Source organism: Myotis nattereri (genome assembly GCF_964212035.1).
Source record: "Myotis nattereri genome assembly, chromosome: 12".
Classification (NCBI taxonomy): domain Eukaryota; kingdom Metazoa; phylum Chordata; class Mammalia; order Chiroptera; family Vespertilionidae; genus Myotis; species Myotis nattereri.
The window spans coordinates 46,846,935-46,864,320 of record NC_138087.1 but is presented as its reverse complement, the minus strand read 5'-3'; the positions used below and the strand labels follow the sequence as shown (position 1 = coordinate 46,864,320).

The following is a 17,386-nucleotide window of genomic DNA, read 5'->3' as shown; positions in this document are numbered from 1 at the left end:
GAATTTTGCAGGACACAATTTCTCCATTAAAAAGCCCAAACAAGCATTGTGTCTTTCCCAACTTAGCCAAGAAAATGTTCAAGCAAGTAACTGTGGAATTACCACTACGCTTTTTATTGGCCACTTAAAGTGAACTATTATTTTTTGAGGTTAACCAAGGCAGGCATACTTAGAAGTAATAAGCCACACTCTAAAACAGTTCTGTGTCCCCCCCCCCCCCAAAAAAATCAAAAGCTTTTAAAATAGTTACCCACATTTATAGCACAACACAACCGAATATGCAGGGGGGGAAAGTCAGCCCAAGTAAAACTAAGGTTCACTGATCAGTGCCCACACATTCAAAAATAAAACGAACCCATGTTCCAGACTCACACATTACTTAGAAAATCCAACATTCCATTTTGTTTATTTATTACAATATGATCAGGGCCACACAGAGACAAGCACAATGCACTCTGACCTAACCATGAAGCCAAGCATGTCAAACTCAAAAGTTAACACCAGGGGTCCTCAAACTACGGCCCGCGGGCCACATGCAAATACAAATATTGTATTTGTTCCCGTTTTGTTTTTTTACTTCAAAATAAGATATGTGCAGTGTGCATAGGAATTTGTTCATAGTTTTTTTTTAAACTATAGTCCGGCCCTCCAACGGTCTGAGGGACAGTGAACTGGCCCCGTTTAAAAAGTTTGAGGACCCCTGGTTAACATGGACCAAATAAACGAGGTGTGTGGCCCCCGGGCCACGAGTTTGACATGTTTGCATGAGTTAAGTGAAAGAGCAGGAGGACTATTTTGCAGCAAGATCTGCCCTGATCCTCATATGGGACAGAACAGACCAAGGTGTCATGTTTATTTCTCAGGTGGCCCAGTCTATCATCTTTGTACTAAAAGCACTGGTATTATATATAAGTATGTCTTTTATTACATGTTTTACAATAACTGCTCTAGTTCTGCATCATCGTTACTTTAGTCTGAATGCCGGCCCTGAAAAAATCACTGAATTCTAACCATCTACTAATTGACTGTGGGACTTTTAACACCTGTCATCTTATTCATATACATGAAGAGGAAAATCCTTTAGCAACATTATAATATGAATGAAAAAGTACCTAATAAAATATAAAGTACTATATCTATCTATTTATCTATCTATATACAGGGTAGGACAAGAGTAGGTTGTCTGCATGGAAAATAATACAATAATCCTATATAATAAAAAGCTAATATGCAAATAGACCAAATAGCAGAACAACCAAACCAGTCGCAATGATGTGCGCTGACCACTAGGGGGTGCGCGCGGAACATGACAGGCGTCAGCAGCAGGTGGCAGAGGGCAGAACATGGTGGCCATCGGCCACAGCGAGATGGTGTGGCAGGTGAGCAGGGGCGCCAAACCAAGGCAGGGTGCTGGTCACTGTCATTGGGGCGAGCTTCTGGTGGTTATGGAAAATTCTTTGCTCCAGCAGGCCGCAGTCTCACCCTGCGCTTGCACCTGCTGCCGGCTCTGGAGCCACCATTCACACCTGCTGCCAGCATCTGGCACCGCCCCAATCATTTGGTGCCATCAGTGGGTGCAAGTGGCAGCTGCTGGCTCCAATCGCTCCTCAGGGCTTCTCCACCTCCTCCTGCTCCTGAGAGGCAATTGGGGCCGGAAGCCACCTCTCACACCCACTGCCAGCACTTGGCGCCATCAGCGGGTGCAAGCAGCGGTTGCCAGCCCCAATCATCCCTGAGGGCTCCTCCACCTCCCCCTGCTCCTAAGGGGCGATCAGGGCAGCAGCCGCTGCTTGCACCCGCTGACGGTGCCGGCCCCACTCGCACCCGCTGCTGGCACTGGCCCCAATTGCTCCGCGCTGTCAGTGGGTGTGAGCGGGGCCAGCACCGTCAGCATATGGGAGCGGCGGCGGTGGCAGGATTGGGGCTGCCTGCAGACAGGGGACCGGGGGCCGCAGCAGGAGGGACCAGGTGGGGGTGCAGCAGATGGGACGAGACCTGCCCCTGTGCCTACAGCAGCCTTGTGGCCCACAGTTCCTTTCCAGGTGCACGAATCCGTGCACTGGGGCCCTAGTTAATAAATAATACAAGAATTAACTATTTCTCATACTCACAACTGTAAACCTACTTTTGTCCCACCATGTGTAAATAACATAGAAAGTACTATATAAAATGTAGACAGATATCCATTTATATTCATAACTTTACTAGGTTAATTTTGGACTTAATAAAACCTCTGAAAATAATTGTTAAAAGGGACTTTCTGAGACTCAAAGAAGTGATAGATATCTCAATTTCTGTTCACTAGGTCACAGAAAATAACAAACTAAAACCAAACAGTCACCTTAGACCGAATGAGCTAAAAAAGATCTTGGTCTTCACCTACACTCTAATTTTAAGTTGAAAAGAATAGTCCTGAGAAGTTAAGGTACTAGGCAATATCACACAGCTGGTAATACACAGTGTTCCAAACGAAGCATATGGAATAGAGCAGACAAAACTATCATACCAGTGATCTGAAATTGAGTCAAAACACAGGACCTATTTTACTGGCTGGTTGATCTCACGTTATTTATCTACATCTCAGCCTCCTCATATATAAAATAGAAATATAATCAATTATAATCTCAGAAAGTTGTTGAGAGACTAAGTAAAATATTACCTGCACGATAAGCTCTCTAAAATAGCTTTTTGTTATGATTATTACTCATTCAACAACACTATCCCATCTTCACTAATAAGAAACACATATCTTCAAAGTTCCTTGTCCCTTGAACTAGAAGCTTACACTTTTACTGATCTGGAGGGAAGTTAGCTGAACACACCACAGTGTAGTTAAGATCAATATCTCCCCACACTCACTCAAACCACATGCATACTGACCTATTAATAGTACAAGAATTCTTCATCACACAGACTAGTGATAGAGTGATGTTCAAACTGAATTTTAAATTCAGTTAGGAAGGATTCATGCTTGCATTTTCAAAAAGGCAGATTCCTCATGCTAAAATAAACTCTACTGCAACTGGCCTAACTCTCTCCTGAAAGGCACACCAAGTTCAGTTGCTTTTACTTTCCTTTCTGCCTTGTATTTTTTCACAAATTTAACAAGCAGGTACCACAGACCTATCTAAGTTTGGAAGCTCTGCATTTGTTATCCAGCAACTGATATATATCCTTAAAATTATTAAACCACATATATTCTTGGCTAGCTCAATCTGAATGCAAGTATTCCCTCATTCACCAAATATTTCCGAGCACCTACTGTGTGAGAGGCACAGTTCTCAGCACCAGGGACACAACAGAGAACAATAAACACCCCTGTTCCCAGGGAGCTTACCTTCTAGTGCAGTGGTTCTCAACCTGTGGGTCGCGACCCCTTTGGCAGTCGAATGACCCTTTCACAGGGGTCGCCTAAGACCATCCTGCATATCAGATATTTACATTACGATTCATAACAGTAGCAACATTACAGTTGTGAAGCAGCAATGAAAATAATTTTATGGTTGGGTCACAACATGAGGAACTGTATTTAAAGGGCCAGAAGGTTGAGAACCACTGTTCTAGTGGGACAGGGGAGACTGGCAAGAAACAAGTTTCTATCTAGTACATTGTGTTTGCACAATACGCATTTGGAATGCAGGAACAGCCAGTTTTATTAAGCGCTTTGCTAAAAGGGGACCTAGGCTGCATATTTTAAGTTGTGGATCCTAGCCTCCCTTTGGGCAAGGCCCGGGCACAGAAGGAATAAGACAGAGGCTTTATACTCATGCACATCCACACAGATCAGACCTCTAGCTAGAGATGACACCGTACCACCTCCTAGACTGCCAGTAGCACCCCCTGCTCCTCATATTGCATAGCGTCAAGAACATCATAGAAACAAGCACACTATTTGCTGTTTGAAAATAGGATGGTCAGTGAAAGGAACCCTGGAAGGGCAGTCAAGAAACCCATTTCCTTTTCTGACAGAGACTGGCTATGCAACCTCGGGCCGTTTGCAGACCTACGTAAATCCTGGTGTCCCCGCCAGCATGCTGATCCTCCAATACTCTGACACTGGGCTAGTCTAAGCCCTTAAGCCTCAGTGTCATCTGTTTAAGAAGGCCATTGGAATGACACTGCTTGGCAAACTGTCGGGTACTCCACCAACAGAAGCTATTTAAATAAGTACATGGATCCAAGCGTGCTACTTGCTTTATAGGAACATCAGGAAGGTTAAGAAGAACATATAAAATGCCTTAAGCTCTCTGTAAAGAAAAAGTACTAGAACTCATAATTTCTACGATTACTATTCTTTCCAGTTATATGTCCTTGCATTTTCAAATTCTTCAACCAAAATAATCCATACATAGCAGGACACATAGTCAGAAAATAAGAACAGAATCCTAATTAGAATAGTAACTGAAATAAGCTTGCTAAAAAAACCAGAAAGTCAATATCCACCTCCCTTCCCTGAACCTCTCACTGCCTAAGTTGCTGCAAATACCAGGTCACGGCAGGACCTGAGGCACACCGTGACCAGCCAGGCTGTGAATGGAGCCCAAAGCCTGCGCCAGCACAGCAGCCATCCTTTCTTTCCATGAAACACAGAAGCTCCCTTCACAATACAAACTGTAAAGTACCTGTGGGCAAAATCCTCAAAAATGAAGACAAACTGATCTACTCACCAGAAAACAGAATATTTAGGGGGCATCAGGAAGGCTTTCTCTTCTGCTTCTTTGACAAGCCGGCTAAGAAAATTCACACCTTGACCTTCGTCCCCCTGGATCGAGTACAGATTACACACTGCAACCCTCTGAGGAAAGTTTTGGCTTGGTGGTAAAAAACAGCAAGAGCTTGGCATAAGCGCTGGGTCAAGTCCAATGAAAACAGAGAGGGTATACAGATTTGCGTTGATGAATGCCAGCTAAATCCCTCTTTACAGACATAAAACAACTACCACGAGCAGCTGTTACTAAGGCAAAGTCAAAACAACTCCAATTTTTGTTTGACTGTAAGTTTTGAGGCCCTTCCCCCTTAAAGTAGAGCAATAATTTCATGAACTGTTTGCAGTGCACTAATTCCACACAAGTCAGGTCCTAAGCCCTGCAGACTGTCATCACCAGTGGAAATACTCAGTTGCGGGCACCTAACAGCCACGCTCGCCAAACTGATGATACCTTGGCCACAGGGCCCTGGGTGTGCTACCACTGCTGCAGTGCTAGAGTTCTCTAAGAGGAAGTGGGGGAGGGATCAAGGGAAAGTACCTTCTAAATATCACATTCCTTTCACGGGCTCCAAAGCCATCAAATATACTATTGCTGAAGTGATAAACCAGACTAACCAGTCAAATCAAAGGCAATAAAAATGTTCTCATTAAAAACAAATAACTCCTAAGTGCACATTTTAAACATTTAATTCCCAAATGACTTTACCTATTCGATTGTGCAAAAAGATTTTTTTTAAAAAGGAAAATTCTAGGAAAGATAAAATAAAGAGTGTGAGGTAATGCCGGTGCCTGCACTATCTTGACTTCTCCAAGGAGGCTGCAACAGTACCTACCAGTAAGACTCTTCTTATTCTCAACCCATTAGTCCAACCTAGCTTAAAGGAATATTACTTAGGATACAAAGAACTTTGCACACCAAAACAAAAAAATACATAAACGATATCCAGCGGAGAATACGGGGCAGTGAGAAGGGACTATCCCTTTGTTTGAATGCTGTAAAGCAACTCTTTTAACAATAGCAAAACATTTGCCTTCATTTAAAAGTTTGAGTTGCGTGTGATTTCCTGCAACTAAAAACCTCTTTCTGAACTACAAAGAGGCCACAAAACATCACATTTTCCCCTCCCAGCTTCCCCCTTCAAAAACCCACAAGATGGTGATTAACAAACAGCCTCTTGTCTTCAGGCATAGTTTTAGAAGCCACAAGGAAAAGATGAAAGTTAAATGGAAGAGCAAGTTTATAAACAAATGAGAAATAGGTTGCCCAGGGAGGAAGCAAATGAGATCTTGATAAGCAAACAGCTCTTTGCCCCATTTGTGGGGAAACTCCATGTCAAAGAAAGTATTGCCTGCCTTCTTATCCACTAAAAACAGTCTGGATGGAGTCCAGGGCCAACTTTCTACCTCTGTGTAGACAGAGCTGCAAAGAATGCCTATCAACCCAGGAGTTCTGGGTATGAGCCTGAAGTTCAGTGACTCAAGGACAAACCCAAGGACTCTCCGAGCCTTCCAGAGGCTCTCCATTCCTGAAATGAACAGAGGCTGAATCTCCACCCTGCATAGACCCATCTCCTAGACCAGATGGCGAACCTTTAGAGCTCGGCGTGTCAGCATTTTGAAAAACCCTAACTTAACTCTGATGCCGTGTCACATATAGAAATTTTTTGATATTTGCAACCATAGTAAAACAAAGATGTATATTTTTGATATTTATTTTATATATTTAAATGCCACTTAACAAAGAAAAATCAACCAAAAAAATGAGTTCGCGTGTCACCTCTGACACGCGTGTCATAGGTTCGCCATCACTGTCCTAGACAGTGGTCAGCAAACTGCAGCTCGCGAGACACATGCGGCTCTTTGGCCCCTTGAGTGTGGCTCTTCCACAAAATACCGTGTGCAGGCGCGCATGTACAGTGCGACTGAAACTTCATGCCCCATGTGCAGAAATCGGTATTTTGTGGAAGAGCCACACTCAAAGGGCCAAAGAGCCGCATGTGGCTCAAGAGCCGCAGTTTGCTGACCACTGTGACCTAGGAGAAATCCTCCCAGGTCAATTCATCCTAAATCCTGAATCTACTACCTAATAACTATATCATCTTATACAGATCTGATCCAGTATAATCATCCTTTGACTGGACATAATCCCTTTCTTAGAAGCATTGTGAGAATTAAAGAAGTCTGGCAATGTGCCCCATCAGTGGTAAGCATGTGCTAGATATATAATAAACATTCACTTCCATTAAAAGGAAATTCCAATTCCACTGTGCCACAATTACTGCTGTAGGTGAAACATGTTCAGATATCCTATGAGAACTCAAGAATGAGAAAATTAAGAACCCAACATGCAAGAAAAGGGGGGGGGGGGGACCTATGACATCCAGAAAACACTCCTAATTATGCACATACCCTAACAGGTAAAATTTCCTCCACCAGATCGGCTTCTTTTGAAGATTCTGTGATAAATAAAATGACAGGTCACTGGGTCCTGCCCAAGGCACTGCCACTTGGTATCAACTGTCCTAATGCTAGATCCTCTCTCAGTTTTGTAAGAAATATAACAAAATCTACATATATCTAGACTTACCAAACAGAGCAGAAGTTGTCTCCCTACCCCCAAAAATGGCCAATTCAGTGCAGCAGGGAGAAAAAAAAATACCAATAACATCCATTTGGCTACTATTAATTGTGGAATATTATTGAAGTATTAGAGGCCCGGTGCATGAAATTCATGCACGGGTAGGGTCCCTAGGCCTGGCCAGCGATCAGGGCCGATCTGTGAGGCAACCAGCGGGGTGATGGGGGGGGGGGGGGGCCCCCGCTGGCACCTGCCTTGCCTGGCCTGGGGCCTGTGGGCTGGGGGCAGCTCCTACAATGAGCGTCTGCCCCCTGGTGGTCAGTGCATGTCATACCAACCGGTCATTCCGCCGTTCAGTTGATTTGTATAACAGGCTTTTATTATTGAAGTATGAATAATCTTAAATTAGAAAAAGTGGCTTTAAACCTTAATGAAAAACAAATAAAAATGCAAATAATCCCACATCATACATGTGCATGATCACCTAATGGTACCTGGAGTTTTTTTGCAGTCATCAAAATTTCACTTATAGTCTCTCTTTGGGATTTTCCAGTCTAGTGGAGTCCACCCACTCACTGTTCAGCCCCTCTAGATTATTTACCAGTGTTTATACAGCAAAAATAAGTTCCCTCAGCAAAATTTTTATTGTTTTATTAAGAACTTTCAGATAGAACACCTGAGCTCTATTAGTTCACTTCCATTATTATACAAGACTTAATCACATCCTTTTCTAAAAGTCATTGTGTAAAACACATTTTTGCCTATATTCTCAAACACCTACTCCTGCAAATCTAACCATAAACAATCTAAGACAGGAGATGTACAAGAAATCAGTAATGATCAAAAGAAAAGTTTTCTTATGGGAAATCTAGTCTAAACAGAACTTTAAACAAACTGACTTCCAATGCAAGCACTGGAATAAATTTACTGCACCCTAAAATCAAGCACACTCAAAGCTGCAATGTCATGCCAGTCATATATTACTTCAACCTCAATAAATCTCTTTCTACTCTCCAAATCCTCAGCTGCTTTCTAAAATAGTTCACGAAAAAGCACCAACCTAATTAACAACAGCTTCCTCTGCAACTGTGGCCTTGATTTCACTTATTTACACATTAACTGCAGCCACTTTTTGGCCAATCCAGTCTATTCTCTTTACCATGCCGAGCCTTTTATCTGCCCTGGACAGCATTTTCTCCAGCAGATGAAGTAGATGCCGATTGATTTGCTGTCGAGCATGGTAAATTAATAGCAACAAATTGCTGAGGGCCCGTCTCCCTGCTCCACCATGCTTCGGCAGTTTTGCTTTATTTGCTCCATGATGGGCAGCAGTCGGCCTCTTCAAGTCAATTTCTTCTTAACAACCTGCAATACTTTTCAATGGTGAAAATAGAGCTGTTCCTTGTAAGTCAGAAATCAATATCCTATTGCCCTTAGAAAATGCTAAACAAGCAGTATTGGCAATCCACTTGGTACTAGAGGGTATCAGATATAATGCAAATCCATACTGCTTCCCTCCTTGTAGTTATTACAGTTTGCTAAAAGGTTCCTAATGTCATTTATCATCATTTACCATCGACCAGAGAGGCTACGATTATGATATCCTATCAGTTGGCAAGGCCCTTTCATTTCTATTCAATTAATATTTTAGCAGCACTCAAATGGTTGCGGCCCAAATCTCATAATAAAAGTTACATGGCTTGGAGTGAAACAGGAGTTTCCTTGCTCAGATTTTTTAAAAATAGTAATTTTATGTATATATACATATACATGCATACACACATGCATTTACACACACACACGCATATATAAATATGTAGTACTTTTTTAGGTTCTAAGTGTTATAGATTTCTAAAATGTTCTAACTTCTAAAATTCAAATACTAAGCTAAATATTTTTAGAAGCAAAGAGAGATTCAGACTACAGAATATTAACTATGAGGAAGTCACGAGATGCTCTCAAAAGTTCATCTCCATTTACAGTTCCTAGAGGATGAATTCACATACTACCTATTTTGCCTAATGTGCATCCAATATTCACTTTTTAAAGTCGCAACTACTGCTGTCAGATTAAATCAGGGCAGTCTTCTTTAATTACAGCATTACAGGTGAAGGTTGGGAACAAGCAGCATTTAGCAATGTTATCAACTGCATGCATCACCCTGTTCTGCCCACGGCCACTGACCCATTTAGAAGCCACACTGTGTTTATAAAAAGGAACAATCAGCAAAATATGTAACAACTAAAGGATGGGTAAAATACTCTATCCACAAACAAAACACAAAAACTCCACACTTAGGAAAATCCTTAGGGAATAAACACCAATGTTCTCTCATTATTAAAAGTCCCATTATGAAGACATCACAATAAAACATGTGCCATTTCTAACCATGTCCCATTTGTCACCTTCGCTTTCATACTAACTTAAGATAGTGGCGAAGCATTAACTCACATTACAGCCTAGGATACTACTCCTCCCTAACTTTTCTGGGGTTTTTCCCCAGCTTCCTCTGCTCAGCTCTATCAATCCTACTAAAGATTACAAGAAATTAGATTCATATTTTATGCTCTAATTCCATATCATGTCACCGAGTTCCCCTTTTAAAAAAAAATTCAACTAATTCTACCAGACTAATGCTATTTACTCAGTTACCAAAATTTAAATTAATTATGTTCTCAAACATAATTGTTAAAAATTGGCAACATTATGCAGGCTTAATTAAGATTAAATCCAATTTACTAAATGTACTTTAATTGGTACTAATTACATTAGCTTTCATTTCAGAATGACAAATTCCCCATAGGTTTCACTTTATAGTCCTCTATCAGAATCAACACAGGGTGACTGACAATGAGCATCATACAGAAAGGGGAGGGGCCATAATACCAGACCCCCAACCCTGTTTGTCACTGCTGTGTGCTTTTATCCTTTTATCAATTTGCTAAGTCACAGAGTCATGACTCCATCACAGCCATCATTTTCTGTTCCAATGAAAAATTTCTCTAAAAATAAATACTCTGTGGCTGGCAGCAGCCAAGAAGAACAGGAGCGCTAACCAAAAAAATACACAAAGGTTTCAAATATCAGGGCCACCGATTACTAGGGTGCTTCCAAGGACTCCGGGGACTCCTACTCTTGAACCCTTCAGAGACACAAATCTAATAAGTGAATAAGCCTAACCCGATCTTGAGAACTAGGCCCAATTATGCCGCAGGGCAACTTCCCTGCATTATTGCTGCTTTCCATTACGAGGGTATCCAACGAGTGCATCTGGAAGAGAGGCCAAGAGGAACCAAGGCTGTCTGCCTAGGAAAACAAATAAAGACAGATATGCCTCTGTGCTTAAGGGGGAAAAGAAAGAAAATATAATAAGTAGGTGGTTTGCAGGGCTGTCTGTATTTCATAATGTGATAAACTGCCCTCAGGATTCTTGATATGATTGAATTTAAAAGCAAGAGAAAAAAAGGGAAAATGTACTCCATTCTCAATTTTAAATAGATGGCATTTGAGGCCAACCGGCGAAAGAAAATGGCAGAATTACAAAGGTATAAAATGTGCAAAATTAAGGGATCTCCCATACAGCACCCCCCCCCCCCACCACCACCACCACCAAAAAAATACATACAGCCAAATACTATCAACTCTGTGCATCCTGTAAATGGTACAGAAAGACCTGGAGGCTAACTGGCTATGGTAAATAAGATACAAGAGGATAAAATAAAGGGACATTAATCATCTGGTCCAATTTTAAAAAGGCACCAATTAATCTTGGATGGTGGGGTGAGGACAAAAAAAAAAAAAGACAAGTTGTATATAAGATTCAGACCTAAAATGACATGTAATGAGGATAATTAACAAATAGTATCCCTCATGTAATTTATTCCTGTAAGGTAGCGCTACGGGGAGTCCATCCATAAGCTTCATGGGTTTTGTTTAAGCAGGAGATATTTACATTACTAATCTAAACAGAAATGGCAAAGATGCCAAAATAAGAATCTAATTTTAACATGGAGCAAACTATATTATAATGTTAATATTGACATAACCAAATAGCATATAAAGTAAAAAAGGTACCTGAAATAAAAACTCCTCAGTGTAAGGAACAACTCATTTTTCCCCCCAACTTTTTCAAATACTGCCTATCTGATCACTTTTATTATCTAACAGTCATCTTTTAAAACTCTGCCGAGTATATTGAGTACATGGTAATTAACTACATCCAAAAGGGAATCCATAAGTAATAAAAGCCTAATAATGTGTGATCATTTCATATTTTTTAAACCTAGAAGGCAGTGACATCCACCCGGAATATAATAAGGGATGAAAAGCATTAAGTTTCCCTCGTCTTATCCCAGCAAGTAAACACATACACACCTAACTCTGAAATGGTTGAGACACAGACCTGAAGCACTTTCACTAGGCGATCACTAAAAACAAATGTCTCCTAGAGGAATTATTATTGCCAAACAATGTTTTTTATGTATAAGCTGTTTGTCTATCCAGGAAATGTAAGCCATTTTATACACACACACACACACAGACTGTTTGAATCAATGCTTTCTGACTAATGATTATCTTTTTTCTTTTCCTTTTTTGGCTGTACTAATTAATAGATTTCAAGACCCAGTGTTGAACCTTATCACATCCTCCTATCAGCGGCGTTTATGTGTTACAAATTTTGGAAGTAACAACAGGTAAGATCCAACTAAATAGCCTCAGGGGGACCAGTACAAAGATTTTACATCCATTTCTTTCGTAGCGCCACAGATTTCATTTTGATCACCCCAGCTCACCCTCTACCCATTCTTTCACATCAAGCCAATGAGGCTCCACACAAATTAGTTTTCCTTTTTTAATATTTTCCAAGAAAAACTCTTAACAAGTTTGCAATGCCCGAAATACATAAAATTAACTCTTTCAAATGAAAAATAAAACCTATTTTAAAATTTAGCATCCTACTTTCAAAAGGGTACAAAGTTGAATATGCAGCAGACATTTTAAATCACATTTTTAAATGACTAAAATTAAAATAATACATACAAAAATGGGAAAACCATACCTGAAAAAATAGCATTCACACCAGTAGCCTTTTAAAATACTGTAGTTACAAAAATGTGCATAATAACACTACAAAACATACAAGTTTCTTTCCAAAATGCCATTTAAAATGGTTATAAAGAAATAAATAACTCACCTGCTTATGCATTTCTATATTCAACCCATAGGACATCTCATAATACTGTCAAAGAAGGAAAAGCAATTAACTTTATGTCTTTCATCAAATAATCTCCCTTGTTTGTTCAAAATGCCCCCCAAGTATGTTTAAAACAAACATAAAAGCCTCACCTAAACCAAAATATCCATACCTATGCTGTTAAATGAGGAGAAACATTCTACCACTATCTTCAGCCTAATAAACTAGGCGCCACCCTAAAACAGGGACTCTAAGAGAATAACTCACAAAACTCAGATCAAGTTCAAACAGAGCATTCTAAACAGCTCTGGTTGTCTTTATACATCACAAGCAGGTGAATGAACAAGGTCTGATGAAAATCTGGTGCCACAGAGTCTCTAATTCCTAGGCACAGCAGGCAAGTTAATGGCAAATATGTGTCTCAGACACATGCAGATGCTTTGAAAGAACTGTTCAAAAAGGTGATGCTACTTCAGAGTTCAGTTTCTCAGACGGGTGCACTGCTAATATTCATACATTAAAAGGAAAAAGGCTTGACAGGAAATGAATGAGTTACTCTGGATCCTTTATGAACAAGCATAAAAAGATGCTTGGTAATACTTTTGAAAAAGCAGATCTGATTTTTCTGAACATGTGGTATGACTGGCATTATAGAAATTTGGTTATACAGAAGACAACACTCCTCAAACCAATGTAACACTATGGAAATTGAAAACCGCACAACACACACACACACACACATAACATAGAGTGGGGAAAATTTAAAAAGGTATCTGGAGTCTTTTGTTATCATTCTTAAAAAGAAATAAAACATTAAAATTTTAACAGTTTCCAGAAAAACTGGTTAACCTTGTTCGGGGCAAAAGCAATAAAACAGCAAAGAAAACCACTAACGAAAACATTTTGCTTGTGACTCTGAACAAAACATAAATGAGGTGGGGTGTTGTTGTTGCTTCCTAATCTGCAAAAACAAAGCACAGAAAAATTATACCCGTGCAGGTGAACTTTCTGAAATTTCACATCAAAGCGGGTGGTCAGAGGCAAGCTGTCATGTCCTGGAATGACAGCTTGCTGCTAGTGGGCACAGTCCCACAACCTCCGCTGCCCGGACACGCAGACGGCGGCCTATCCCGCGTCCCCCCGCAAGGCGACGGCATTCTGGCGTTCGGGGCCCCACGGGGAGGCAGGGCGACCCCGACACGGCTTCTTACCATGACATAGTGCCGCTGCATTTCCGTCTTCTCACTGGCCAGCTTCTCGCATTCCAGCTTCAGGCTGTTGAAGACACAAGGAGATCTAAGCGCCGCACAGATGCTGACTTACTTCCTTTAAATGTAAAGGCACATTCTCTCCTCCAAATCACCACCGGCAACACACCAGTCAACGGTCTTAATACCACCCTCATTATTCAAGGTGAGGCAGGGGAGAAAAGGGATGATTGGAAACAGCCTGGACTTGCCCGTTCAATGAGAATCAACTGTGGGGTTTTTGTTTTAAGAAAAACCAAACAAAAACCCTCCAGCCAATTTAATTCCAGAACCTCATCCAGACTTGAATATTCACTAAGTTCACTTAAGAACAAGAAAATAAACATCAATATCTATCGATCCAAGCACAAATAAGTCCCCCAAAATGTCACAAGGGAATTTTTTCTTTAGTGTTCCACGCTGAGATTAATGAAAATATGAATCAAGCCATCCCTTATGAATGACGTCTTTTTTTTTTCCCCCCTCCAAAACAGAGACAAGTTGAATACCACCACCCAGGGGGCAAAGTGTGGATTGGGTTCAGTGCCTTGTTTTGGTTCTTGCATTTATAAAATAAGAATTACACGTCACTTAGAAGCCAGTGAAAGAAAAATATTTCAAAAGCACTCTAAGCCTACTGATCCTTTCTAAAACAAACAAAAAAAAAATTTCTTTTTTTCAGCTTAAAAGTAATGAAATCGCTCACTTGTGACTTCCCAGAGCTCGCGGCTCATGGTATTTCAGTGAAATGGCAGAAAGAAGTGAGAAAGAATCAAGCCCGGAGTAATAAAGAGCCAAGGAAGTCAAAAGGCCCCAGAATCTTCCCAACCTTCCATTCTCCTGGCCCCAATAAATCAATACCGAAAGTTTAGCCTCAGCGTTTTCCAAGTCTCTCCAGTTTCAATTGTTCTGCCTCTTTTTTTTTTTTTTTTTTTTAATTTACGGGAGGGAGAAGGGAGGAAATGCTTAATTTCTTTACACCTGCCTAAGAAAAAGAGGCCCTGACATGCCCTTTCTGCCCACAAGGAAAAATTACAGTGATGCATTTGTAGTTGGGGGGGAGGGGACCGATGGGGGGTGTTTGTGTGTATATGTGGGGGAGGGGGAGACAAGAGCTAAGCAAACAGGAGGATCAGCTAAAGTAAATATCATTACCTGTGATATTGAGCCTGTAAAAACTGAAACTCTTCCTTAATCCGATCACAGGACTCGGATATTGTAAATTTAAAGGGTTGAGCAGGCTGATGCGGTGCCTAAAGAACAACAATAAAATATTTCATTAGCCCACATCACAGGCGAGGCGGGGAGATGGAGAAAACACACCACGCGGCGTTGGAGGGGGGGGGGGGCACCGCGCAGGCTGGCAAAGAGCGATGAGAACTCTCCTCCCGCCACCCCCACCTCGCCGCACAGCCCCGCAGGAGCTGGTTCCGGGTGGCCCCGGGCCCCCGCGTCAGCCTACCCGCCCCGGACACCGCTCCCCTCCCTCGCCAACGGCGTGCGCCCAGGGGCCGGCGCACCCAGCCACCCCGTCTCCCCACCCGGAATCGAAACTGGCCCGTCGGGGGGACCCGCGCCATGGCGTCGGGCCGCAGCCAGGTCTCGGAAGGGCGGGACGAGGCCACCACCCTCTCCGGCTGGACGGCCGGCTGCCTCGCTCGCTAGTCCCCGGGGCCCGAAGCGTTCGGGGCCGGTGCCCCGCACTCCCGAGCCGCCGCCGGACCAGCCGCGCCGCCGCCGCCGAGGGCGCCCTCCCCGCCCCGGCGCGGAGTCGCGCCTCCTTCATCGCTCGCCCCCCCACCCCCCTCCTCCAAGACGCGGCGCTGGGACGACGAACGGCTCCGCACAGCTTCCAGGGGCTTCAAAGACAACAATAAGAAAATGGCTACAACTCAATCGCCTCTCTGCACCCCCTCTTCGAGAGTGCCCCCGCGCGGGGGGTGGGGGTGAGGAGCGGCGGGCGGCCCCCTGAGCGGGACGCAGGGTCCGAGCCGCCCTCCACGCCCCGGCGACCCAAGACGCAACTCCGCGCTCGGGGGGCGACGCGGGGAATCGCACGCCCGTGCCCGGCGAGCCCGCGCCCCCGCCGCCCGCACTCACCGGGTGTCTGGTCTGCGGGTACATCTTGCTCAGGTCGCGAATCATCCAAACCGATTTAGTGGGCTGCGCTGGGCAGAGGCGCGCGGCTCATTGGATTGAATGGCCCGGGGGAGGAGGAGGCGGCGGCGGCGGCCGGCCGGGTCCGAGGGGCGGCTCGGGCGGTCCCGACCCCCGCCGGGTCTCGCGCGATGCGGGCAGCAGGAACGTCCGGCCGAGGCGACGACTGGGTGCGGGCGGGCCGCCGGGCCGCTCCGCATTCCCCGCGGGCGTCACTGGCCCGCCGCGGGCATTGTCCGGCGCGCGTCTCTCGCGGCCACGCTCCGACGTTCGCTCCGCCGAGCCCGGCGCCGCAGCCGCGCCGCTCCCCCGGCCGGGAAAGTGCGGGCTTCGCGCCCCAGTGCCCGCCGGCAGCGACGCCCGCCGGCTCGCTCGCTCCGCGTCCCACTCCAAACTTTTTTTTATTTGTCTTTTAATTGGTTGTTATTCCTTCGAATGAATGATCGCTCTCTTCTTTCCTAAAAGCAAACACAAACTCCTTTGGTTCGGAAGAGGTCTCGGCGGTGCTTTCTGGTTTCTCTGGAGATTTTTTTTTTTTTTTCACTTCACAGCAACGATCTTTTAAAGGCACCTTTTAGCTTCTTTTACCACATCTCATTTCCTTATTTTTCTTCCTTCCTGTTTTCTTGTCTTTTTTTTTTAACCCCAAATTGAAGGGGATTATAAAAATAAGAGTGAAACGCTTGCGGCTTTTTAAAAAATTCTCTCCCCTTTGAAACTCTGCGAACACCACCTCAAAATAATATACAAGTGTGTGAGAGAGGGGGAAGACAGCAGCCAACAGCCCAAACACCCGCTCAGAACAGCTCTAACAACACGCTCTGTGTAGGTGACTTCTATGACCAAATTTAGCATCAGCTAATCATTAACATTCTGATACATATTCACAACCGGCCGTGGAGGGACCGCGGGGCATCCCGGGAGATGTAGTGCGCCCCTGGCGACTACAGCTGAGGATTCGGCCAGATTGACTACAATCACCGGCCCGCCACGCGACCGCTCTGGGGCGCTCTCCTAGCGCCCCGCCCACCTTCGGCGCAGTAGGCGTCTCCAGCAACCAATCAGAGATGGCTGAACATTAATCGCCGTTCTGTGTTACTGCCCATCATTTCACTGCTGACAAATGGCGAGCCAGGGGGGTGGAGCCGGCCGAGCTGGAACCCACGTGGGGGCCGGGCGTCGTCCATAGTTGGGACCAATGAACAGAACGAAATGGGGCTGGCGTAGGCGGGGCGGAGTTGGCCTGCCCTAGGCGGAGCTGCGCCCGGGCTGACGTTCCTTAGCGCGAGCGTTCGAACCCGGCAAACATTTGTTCAGCTGTCAATCAAAGTAACGTGGGCCTGGGAGAAGCGGCGGTGGCTGCTGCTGCTGTTGCTGCTGCCCCGGCTGCATCTTCAGAATGGGTGTTGGTGGCGATGGTGGTGGCAAAGTAAAGAGGGTGGAGGGGGGCGGTGAGACTAGAGGTTAGTCTCCTTCCGAGTCTCGGACTCCCACCCGCCCCC

General features: G+C 44.1%; 1 protein-coding gene across 9 annotated transcripts in view; it reads right to left on the bottom strand.

Annotated features, from left to right (window-relative positions):
* The window catches only part of TLE4 (TLE family member 4, transcriptional corepressor), a gene marked incomplete at its 5' end in the record, with an annotated part of 149,451 nt that extends 132,744 nt beyond the window's left edge, over positions 1 to 16,707 (bottom strand). For 3 of the 9 annotated variants that reach the window (XM_081103238.1, XM_081103242.1, XM_081103243.1), the window contains 4 exons: positions 12,481 to 12,525; positions 13,692 to 13,755; positions 14,883 to 14,980; positions 15,828 to 16,531. In XM_081103238.1, the coding sequence (XP_080959364.1) occupies positions 12,481 to 12,525; positions 13,692 to 13,755; positions 14,883 to 14,980; positions 15,828 to 15,872 (252 nt within the window). Of the gene's footprint in view, positions 1 to 12,480; positions 12,526 to 13,691; positions 13,756 to 14,882; positions 14,981 to 15,268; positions 15,476 to 15,827 lie in introns of those variants that run through there. The other 6 variants (XM_081103241.1, XM_081103246.1, XM_081103244.1 and 3 more) reach the window with 4 other exon arrangements.
* Positions 16,708 to 17,386: the final 679 nt, after the last annotated feature.